Consider the following 10510-nt stretch of genomic DNA (forward strand, 5'->3'; position numbering starts at 1 on the left):
GGAAGGTTCAGTGCACACATCCGATACATACACCGTTGTCAAGGAGGAGATGACTCGCGAGGAGATGGAAGAGAATATTGGAGAAGAAAACATGACGTTGGACCAGTTAAGGGAGACGCTTCACCGTGAACGAGAACGGGACCGGAACTTGGAGGAACAACAGGTGCAGTTGGTAAGGAAAAATGCTAGGTTGAGGCAACAAAACTGGCAACTTAACGAAAACGCGGAGACGATTGCCATAGATTCGGAAGGAAACATTGTATCTTCGGAGGAAGATGAACTACGGCGAAGGAGATATGACCACGAGGAAGATGGAGGAGGACGAAGAAGAAGAAGAAGACGAATGGATGCCGACGAAGAAAGAGAATTGAGAAGAGCACTGAAGATCTCACAATGGGAAGATTAGAGGTGGAGACATGGGGAGGAACATAAGAAGGAGGACGAACTGCAACGCCAGGCGAACCTTATCTGAGATGAGGAGCAAAGACGACGATCAGGCGAAGGGAGGCTAAATGTGATGAGAGGCCGTCACTATGAGGAAAATGGAGGAAACTTGAACCAAGAAGTTTTAAACGAGCTGAGAGACATGAGGGATTTAATAAATAACTCACAAAGAGGTGGAAGAGTGCATTTAGCAAAAGAGATAGAGGAAGCAGATAAGTCGCCATTCACCTATGAGATCATGCATGCGGACATCCCGGGGAAATGCGTGTTACCAACGCTTGCAAGCATATTCAGTGGATCGGAAAGTGCAGTGCAACACTTGAAGAAATATACCCTTTCCCTGATGCAATGGGGACGAAATGACGCAGTACTTTGTCGATATTTTCCTGCGAGCTTAGCAGGGGAGGCATTATCATCATTCAAAGATTTGCAGAAGATATTCTTAACGACGTATATAAGCAACAACTTGTTGAGGTCAGGGATAAAGACTATGTTCAACCTGAGGAGAAGGCCAACGGAAACCTTGCGAGGGTTGGTCACAAGATGGAGAACTGTGTGTAGCGAGTTAACAGGGAGAGTTGATGAACGAAACTTCATCTTAGCCTTCGTGAATGCTTTGATCCCAACGGACCTGTTGTACACACAAATATTAATTATTCGAAATTCGATAACGATGAACGAGCTGAGGGAGTACCAGGAGGAATACATAGCGTTGGAGGAAAAGCAGAAGCAGATCAGCGAAATTACATTGGCCCCAGCGAAAGAAGGGAATTCTAGGCTATTACCAAGGACGGTGCACGTAGTAGAGGATGAAACCAGATGAGGAAAGGGAGAGCCAACAGTTCCAGTCCTAACAAAGCTTGTAGCCGTCTCGAGTGGAGATCAGGAGTGGATTGATCAACAAAGGTATGAGGAGTCAAAACGAATAAATCATGAGTCAGGAAGCTACAATACGGGTCACCAACCTCGGAATAATTAGGGACCCCGATACGGGGAAAGGAGGCCCAATAGACCAATCTTCGAAGATGTGAAACTCCCACGACTTAACACAACTGTGGAAAAATTGTGGGAGGCAATAGTGCTGATGGAGGAAATCCCGCCCCCACCAAATTTCGGAAGAGATCCTCCACCAAGATTTCGAAGTCATGAATTCTGTAAGTATCATCGATTCCATGGGAACCAAATAGGTGATTGTAGGAACGTTCGGCTAATTATACTTCGCTTGATATACCAAGGGAAACTCGCGCATTTCCTAGAGAGCTATGTGCCACCACCGCCACCTCGTGAGAATCAACCAATATACCAGATCGAGATAGACCGAGGAAAACAGTAATTAAACTGCAATTCGATAATTCATGCGGAAAAAAGTCTCCAAGAATTTCATGACAATGTGATTAAAGGAGTTCACAAAAGGGATTTCGAGGGAAATGAAATATTCAGCGTCATGACGAAAGAGCCATTAGAGGAATGGCAGAATAGAGAGATAACCTTCTCGGCGAATGATGCACATGATGGCGAATGATGCACCAAATCCTTTGGTCATGACCTTAGGATTCGGAAAATATTCCAGATGGGAGGAAGAGCAAGCTGAGAAAAGGAGAATTTGGGCAATAGACAGAATCTTAGTTGATATCAGGAGTTCAGTCGATATCCTCTTTTACCATACCTTCAGGACCATGCGATACAAGGACTCGGATCTTGTACCTTCTACATATAACATATATGGGTTCAATGGGGTAGCGTCCAAGCCGAAAGGGGAACTGACCGTGAATATTTTCGCTAGCGAACTAGAGACGAAGGTCACAGTCTGCGTCGTAGATGTCGATTCTCCCTACAATGCTCTCATAGGGTGGCCTTGGATACATGGAATTAAAGGAGTCGCGTCAATATATCACCAGGCGATACGGTTCCTAATACCAAGTAGAATCGGAGAGATAAAAGGAGATCTGAGAGATGCAAAAGACTGTATAACAAAAGACGTGCATAACTACGAGGAGAAGTTAAGAAAGAAGATGGAACAAAGGAAGAAAGCTAGCGAAGAAATAAGAGACAAACTGCTGATGGTATTTATGATAGAATCTAACAAAGAACTGAGTGGAACGCAGGAGGAGGAGGAGGAGAAAACCAATGAAGTAAAAACTCATATAGAGGAAGATAATAACGCAACTCCAGAGGAAGGAGGCCAGGTCAATCTAAAACAAGGAGGAAAGGCCAACAAGGGGAAGGTGGCTAAAGGAAATGAGATGACAAAGAATAAAAAGGAAACTCCCACGACAAAGGAGAAACAAACTCCACGAGAAGGAGGGAAGATGAACCGGTCAAGAAGAAAAAATGCACAGAGACAAGAGGCAGAGGAAAGCGTTGAAATGAAAAATTCACATAGTAAATTGAAAGAAAGTCGCGAAGAGGAGGAGATGGCCGGTTCAAGGAGGAACTTTACCAGGAGAGGCGAAGGAAAGAGGATTTGGTCAGGGAACGAATAAGTTTAGAAAGTCAAAACGAAAAGCTGATTATCAGAAATAATCATTTGAAAAGGAAGCAAGTAGAGAGTAATATGCAGGAGGAGAGATATGCTATGGGAGAAGCACGAATTAAAGAAAGACATTATGTGAAAAAACGAGAAGGCCTGGGGCGAGGTGAGCAAAAGGAGCGAGAAGATTTGAAAAAGGCCATAGAAAGCAGCAGAAGAGAATTCAGAGAAAGGGAATATCGAATGCAACAATCAATAGCAGTTACTCAAGGAAGAAACAATATCCCCAAGGAAAGGAGATAAAGTGGTTTGCAAATGGTAAACAAATGCTCAAGGAATGAATCGTGCAATCCAGAGATAACATCGCTATTCTCATTAAGGCAGAAAGAGAATGAGAGCTTGCGAAGTCTCGTCGCGAGATGGGAAGCAGTATGCAAAGAGTTGAAGGGAAGGATCTCAGAAGAGGAGTTGGTGCAATCATTCATCTATGCTTTATCAACCGGACAACCGTTATTCTCCGCATTATTCAAGATAAGAAATGAAGTACGAATGAAGGAGTTGAAAAACTACCAAGCCGAAAACATTCGTATGGAAGAAGAATATGAAAGGTGCAGCGAGATAAGATAAATGTATACACTTTATTTTGATGATGAAAATGAAATGATCGATGTACTTAACTTTCAAAAGCATAGCAATAAAAATTTGATGAAATTTTGATGAATCAAATATTCGTCGAGTAACCAAAGACAGTAAGACCTCAAGATTAGGAGGCAAATAACGAATATGAAATAAACAGTTTCTAGGAAAACTTAAAACCTTCGCCTAGGAAGGCTGGGAACCCACGGCATGCACCCTAGTTCGCATGAAAATGTAAGAGGCAAAGACCTAACGCATGTCGTGGACAATTCTCCAGCAGAAAGCTAGGGGCAATGATAAGACCTATCCACTGAGGGTCCCTTTTATGATGGCCTTCGGTAAGAGGTGCAGAAATATGACCAAGGCTCCGACGTATTCGGTTGAGCTGTGGGTGCCTGAGACGTCTGGAGTGTTACTAGCCATGTCCGTCTAGCAAGTCTTGTCTACGATGCACTTGATCCCAAAGAAAACCCACTTAGGGTGTGACTTCGTAACTCTGAGCCTTATCGGCGAAGAGGATAAGAAGTCACGAAAACAACTGAATGTCGTCATAACCGGATGGGAGGAGACCAACATGCATGTTAGGGTTAACCTCCTTGAAGGGGCACTCAGGGGGAATATAAAGGGATGACACCCTCCATATTAGGGAGCTGTGTGACCAAAAAAGACGACAATGTCATGGGGCTTCTATTCATGGGAATAGATAGGCCTGTCATATTGTCGCGAAAAGAAAACTTAACAAAGATTCTAAGGCGAGGTTGGTGTATTGCTATTCGCAAAAATAGCAAGCGCCTGAAACTTCGCCGAAGTAATACTCTTAAAAATAGGGTGAGGCGCAATAAGACCTTAATTAGGAGGCGCATTAAGACCTCATAAACAAGGAAACCAAGGAGATAAGAAAGAAGTAGACACAGCTAGTAAAACAGCAAAGTTAAAAAGAGCATTCTCAGAACCATCTCTTCTTGATCGGATAATCCCAACAAGAACAAGAGGCAAGTATATACTTTTATATTTTTTTGTTCTTTTGGCATTATCCGCACGAAACTACAAAGAGCTTAAGATACAATCTAAGGCTATAAGACAGGGAAAGAAGGAACCTGAGGTAAAAAAACTAAGATCGGGCGCATACTTTAACAACCGATGCTCATAACTCTTTTAAATTAGCATTCTTACTCTCGCCGAAAAACAAAAGGCAACAGGAATGAGTGAAGAAAGAAATCCGGAACCGAGGGTGATTTGAAAGGTGAAGACAGAAACGAAGATGAAAACTCGTAAAAGAATAAAAGGCAAGTATATACTTAAAGGCTTCACTATTCTTTTGAGAGTTTCCATGGTCAGTATATACTTGAGGAAAATGGTGGAAATCAAATAAACATACGCTTGATAAAACAAAATCATAATATCATAAAATACGATGATTCCCAAAATAAAGTGTTTGCCCCCCAAGCTTGGGAGCGCCCATAAAATATCTAGTTATAAAACACTAATCTGAGACGAGAGAAGACAAAACTAAAGCTGCTACTGAGGAATGGCACTATCAATGGTGGTTGTCTCAGGAATCTCGCCGCCTGCCGCGGTGAGGCTAGTAGAAGCTCCCTTGGACTCCTCGTTGTCCTTCGCGGTGTCAAACTTTGGTTCCTCGTCATCATCAAGAGACGCTTCCTTGTTGGTAGGATCAACAGCTTCATCTTGAGGCTTATCATCATCAGAAAGAACCTCCAAAGGGAAAGAAGGAGGAGGAATGCCATGTTCAACGCAGTAGTCATTAAAGAGTGGAATCAAATAGCTCTGAGTGTTCTTGCGGGTCGTCTTGGCTACCTTCTTGGAAGAATCGATGATCTCGTCCATATTATCATTTAAGTTCTCAACCTCCTTATTAAGACAAGAAACGTCACCACGAGCTTCATCTCTCTCCCTGGTGATACGAAGGACCTGACTCTTATAACGCTCATCCGATTCTGCAAACACAAGAGAAACTACATTAGAAACAAGGAAGTAAGCTGGGTCAAACAAAGATAATAATACACCTAAAAACTACCTTCCGCCTGAAGGATAGTAATATTTAAAGTACTATGAACATCAGAGTATAGATGATCGAGCTGGGCGACTTTGAAGTTGGACTCTTCAAGTTGAACGCATAACTCATGATACATTCTATCCCAACCTTCACCACGAGGGGATTTCAAAGTGCTCTTGTCAGACTGAATGACGAGAGCGCCTTTTCCGCGAAGACTTGCAGGCTTGATCGGAGGAGAGGATTTCACAGGCTTTGGACGAAAGGAAAAGGCTAACTTAGCTTGCAAGAGTTCCACCTTTTTCTTCAAACCATAAATCTCCTCGTTTAGACCGTCCACAGTGCTCCGAGACCTACGAAGAATAGCTGCGATCTCGGTTTTGATTTTGATCACTCGATCGTAATCTTCTTCCAGTTTCTCATAGTTGGCTATCGACGAAGAATAGAGGTTCCGCGAGGTAGCAAGGGAATTAGAGACCCGTTGAAGCTCTGACTTAAGGCGCAGGTTGTCATTATGGAGATGGAGGTTCAGTCCCTCGTTACGAGAGCATTCAACTGACAGACGGTCCACTTGCAAACAAAGAGTCTCGGCCTTTTCATTAAGGATGGAGTTCTCAGAAACATAAATATCATTTTGAGTTGTAAGGTTCACCATCTCAACGCGACTATCTTCCAGCGAGGAGGAAGCTTCGTTGGCGATCATTTGATGTTGCATGCATCGAGCTTGACGAAGCATAAAATAAGAAAATAATGGAAGAAAAAGCAAGAACAATAGAGGGATATCCAAGAAAAAAAGAACTTACTCAGAAGCTTCTCTATATTTTGTCTTTGCTTGAGGGAATGATCTCTTTCTTTCTGAAGGTCCTCCGATAAAGCTTTGATTTTAGCCTCATCCTTCCTATCCATCTCGCGAATAAGTCGAATTTCCACGAAGGTGGCCATGTGACGGTAGACTTTCTGCGAAGTGAAACTTAAACATAGAAGATAGATCTCGGAGCCGAAAAGGAAAAATAGCAGAGTAGGCACAAAAAAATCACCTGGTTCATCAAGGCAGAGTGCTGCTGGAGAGATAGGTTCATTGAAGCACTCAAAAGCACATACAAGTCTTGGGAGAGGAAGTCATCAGAAACAAAGGTGGACAAAGACTCCAAAGCACGAGATCTCATAGTCGGATCTTCTTGGGCCTTGTGGTAGATACCTTGAAGGAATTGAATGTCAGGGTCGAAGAGAGGATTTGACATTGCAGGCTGGACGGGTTGCTTTCCCTTCTCGCCATAGGGAGGTACCTCCGGAAAATCTTAGTATGTTCAAATCTTGGCTGAATAGGGGAATCAACGGCCTTGGAACGGGTAACTGAATCATCTTCTTTAGGAGGAGCAGGAGCACGAAATGAAGGAGACTGTTGCTTAGTGCGAACGGGACGACCAAGGAGAGCGGCAGGCTGTATTGCAGCTAAGGCATCCACATCCAGGGTCTTTCGCGGCATCTTAGGCGCACCAGACAGAGGAACACCCGTCTGCAAAGTCAAGAGTTAAAAACGAAAAGGCTAAAATTTACAAATAAAAGGCGATAATGATGGTACATGAGAAGAAGGATGAGGAGTAGGGTGAGAACGTTTCTTGTGACCCTTGGTACCCCAGAAGTGGGTAGTTCATCCTGCAAAGAGGCATGGCGTCAGGATAGACAATTACCATAAAATCGATAGTAATAGACGAAAATGATACCTGTTCAGAGGGAGTCTTATTAGCAACCACTTTCTTCTCCTGTCGCGCCTTGACGAGTCCAGCAGCGGGTATCACATACTAAAACAAATTGAGAAGAATAAGTACAATTGATAGTTCTTAATGATATAAATCGCAGTAGAAAAAATCATACCTCGCTAGGAGCAGTCCAGCGAAGTCTCCAGGGATCACATCCTGCGAGGTAACAATGTCTGGGAAGGGGACCATTGCAAGGAAGGCCCTTTTTCGTCGTAACCCCAGACGAAAGGACCGCTGACTACTAAATGAAACATCGCCCAGTCATCAACGGAGAGACGAAGTTGGGAATCCACATCCAGTAGAAGCTCCTTAACGGAGGGAGAGACCACTTTCCTGACGAGCTCGAGACCCCATTCCTGATGCTCCCTGGTGCTTGTAAATACAGCTGAATAGTTGTCCATGAAAGAGTCTATGTTGAAATCCAGGGAGTCAAATTCGTCAGCAGAAGAAGGAACTTGCGAGATACCATCACGAGAACGGACTTTGAACTCGTTGGAGATCCGAATCGCATGACCAGTAAGCTGAAAAACCCCGCACTGCAGCCTACCGAGAATCTCCAGGATGATAGGGTTTGAAAGATCATACAGAGGGAAGGACAATCCCGCTCTCAACTGACCTAAAGAAACTATCACCTTATCAGCAGACCAGGTGTCCGAACCAAGCCATCAGTAATTCAGCTCCATCTCCTGGGTGGCAATAACAGCAGGATCCGGGGAAGAATCGACAATTGGGGTTAAAGTTAAACCTAACTCTTGGAGTTCAACTTGAAATTCCTATAAGGATTTGAGTGAAGTAGATGCTAAAGCGCCTTTGGGAGACATGGTGGTAAAGAAAGTAGAAGGTTTTGAAGAAAAAAAACACGGTAAGAGGTGAGAAGGAACACTGAGAAAGGGAAGAGCAGAGGTTGGGAGAAGCAGAAAAGAAATCCAAGTAAGGGTTGAGAAGTGTATTTATAGCAGGAAGAAGAGACCGGCAAAACCGGAAACGGCATGATCGAAGCAAAGGTGACTGATGACAGGCAGTTACACAAAGAACATGGCCACGTGGAAGCATAGGGATGGAGAACGTGGAGGTTAAGGAATCTAAACCGGTTCTTATTCCATCATCGCGCAACTTGGACAAAATAAGAAAAGGAAAAATGTAGGTACACGAAATAGGATCGCCACGTGTCACACCAAGAAGAGTTAGGGAATATTAGTCAAAGATCCTCGTCAGTGACCTGTCAAATTAGTCAGTATCAGAAGGCGAAGTACAAAGTCCAAGCGCGAGAAAGCTCCCCGCCCCGAACTAAAGTAGGATGACCATCAGGATATTAAGGATCTTACTTCAAGCCCCGAGATTCGTCATCAGGGACTTGTCAAATCAAGTTAGAATTATCCTTATATGCACGGCAGCGAAGTAAAGTTTGGGACGAGGTAACTCGCCAAAGGGGATGAACAGCGCGAAAGGAATCAGATGTGACTTGGCTTGGAAGAAAATATACCCCCACGAAGTAGATGAATTATCGGGCAAGAAATAGGACAAGTGTCCTGACAAGACCACGTGAAGTCAGCGAAAAGTGGGGGAAAAATTTATGGAATATGCTCCAGGGGAAGTATAAAGTAACCTCGGCGAGATAATGTGGGTTGTATACCATTAGGGTTGTTGGAGGCTATAAATAGAGACATTGGGGCAGTGTAAAGGGGGAGATCTGGTGGAGAGGGAAAGGTCTAGAATAGGAGAGAGAGAATTAGGTTTCCTTGTAATTCATAGGCTTGGAGAAGGGATTAGGGTTTCCTAGTAACTCACGAGTGTAACTTGTATTTCGCTTGAGATTAATAAATCAACTTAAGTTCTTGTGTTTATCAGGTCGTAGATCTTACTTACTTTGCATTTGGGTGTGTTGCTGGATTTCCAGTAATCACAATGACTTTGGAGAATCATTCGTTCATTGGGAAGTTTTATTTGAGTAAGCATGTAAATGTCATGAAAATTTATAACATTCCGTTTTTGTGGCCAAACCAGGTATTAAAATTGCGTCGGGCTAAAAAAAAGAAACCTATTATAAGGGTTCCAAAGATTTTGTTTTGAGAGTGCACCCTCGAAATTTATATTCAGGACTTTGGAGAATCATTCGTTCATTGGGAAGTTTTATTTGAGTAAGCATGTAAATGTCATGAAAATTTATAACGTTCCATTTCTGTGGCCAAACCAGGTATTAAAATTGCGACGGGCTAAAAAAAGAAACCTATTATAGGGGTTCCAAAGATTTTGTTTTGAGGGCTCTTAGGCCACTTCCTATGGGTGTGGCAAACATTCATGTTTGCCATTTATACACCTTCTATGGAGGTGGAAAACTGGTCTGGTCAAGTGGCAAATTTTCCACTTAGATAGGACAGGTCAAGTTTCCACCGAGCGGTCAAGTCTCGACCGCTCGGTGTAGTATAGACCGTTAGATGTACTGTCCACCGTCAGCGGGGTAGACTAGACCGATCGTATCATCTCATCCAACGGTCATCATTTCATATACCTATAAATACAATATCAAATTTCATTTCAACTCACACCATTTCTTCAATCTCCATTCTTTCACTCCACAAATCCACTATGTTAGTTCGAGTTCGAACTCGCAAATTTAGCATATCTGAATATGAATCCATTTGCAGGCATTATGTTTTTGTTATGCAAGATATGCCCGATGGTGGACAAAATCAATATCAAGAGTCGCATATTCAGAGATTTCAAGAAGAAACATTGAACCTCAATAATCGAAATGCAGATGGATTGTGTCATCGCTTCAGAATAATCAGCAAGGATGTGAAGTTGTGGGATGTTGTACTTGCTGAAGGCTATCGAAACCGACAAAATGGCCAAAACGCAAATGATGTGGAGAAAATGTGTCAGCTCGAATGGCGCAACAGAGTTGGTCAAAATTTTCACTTTGAGGGTTGTTATCTTATCTTGATGGTGTTGCCTAAATATGATCAGTTTAGAGTAAATTCCCGAATATGATGCATCTTTCATTTGTATAATGCAACTATCATTTGTATCAAATTTTAATTTTAAGATATTAATATAAAACTAGTGCATCTTTCATTAAACGTTTAGAATTTTAATTTACATTAGTGCCTCTTTCATTCATCTAGATAATGACATAACTTACAATAAATACTTTAAAAGTAAAAATTTGGGACAATGTTCTTCATA

The 10510-nt window shown here is 42.7% G+C and overlaps 1 protein-coding gene across 1 annotated transcript; it reads right to left on the reverse strand.

The window, feature by feature from the left end:
• Positions 1–5068: 5068 nt before the first annotated feature.
• LOC113325281 lies at positions 5069–6470 on the reverse strand. Its single transcript, XM_026573482.1, has 2 exons — positions 6368–6470; positions 5069–5508 (listed from the first exon to the last, which is right to left on the reverse strand). The coding sequence occupies exons 1-2, from the start codon at positions 6468–6470 to the stop codon at positions 5069–5071; spliced, it is 543 nt and encodes a 180-aa protein (XP_026429267.1).
• Positions 6471–10510: the final 4040 nt, after the last annotated feature.

The sequence above is a fragment of the Papaver somniferum genome, chromosome 11 (assembly GCF_003573695.1).
Source record: "Papaver somniferum cultivar HN1 chromosome 11, ASM357369v1, whole genome shotgun sequence".
Classification (NCBI taxonomy): domain Eukaryota; kingdom Viridiplantae; phylum Streptophyta; class Magnoliopsida; order Ranunculales; family Papaveraceae; genus Papaver; species Papaver somniferum.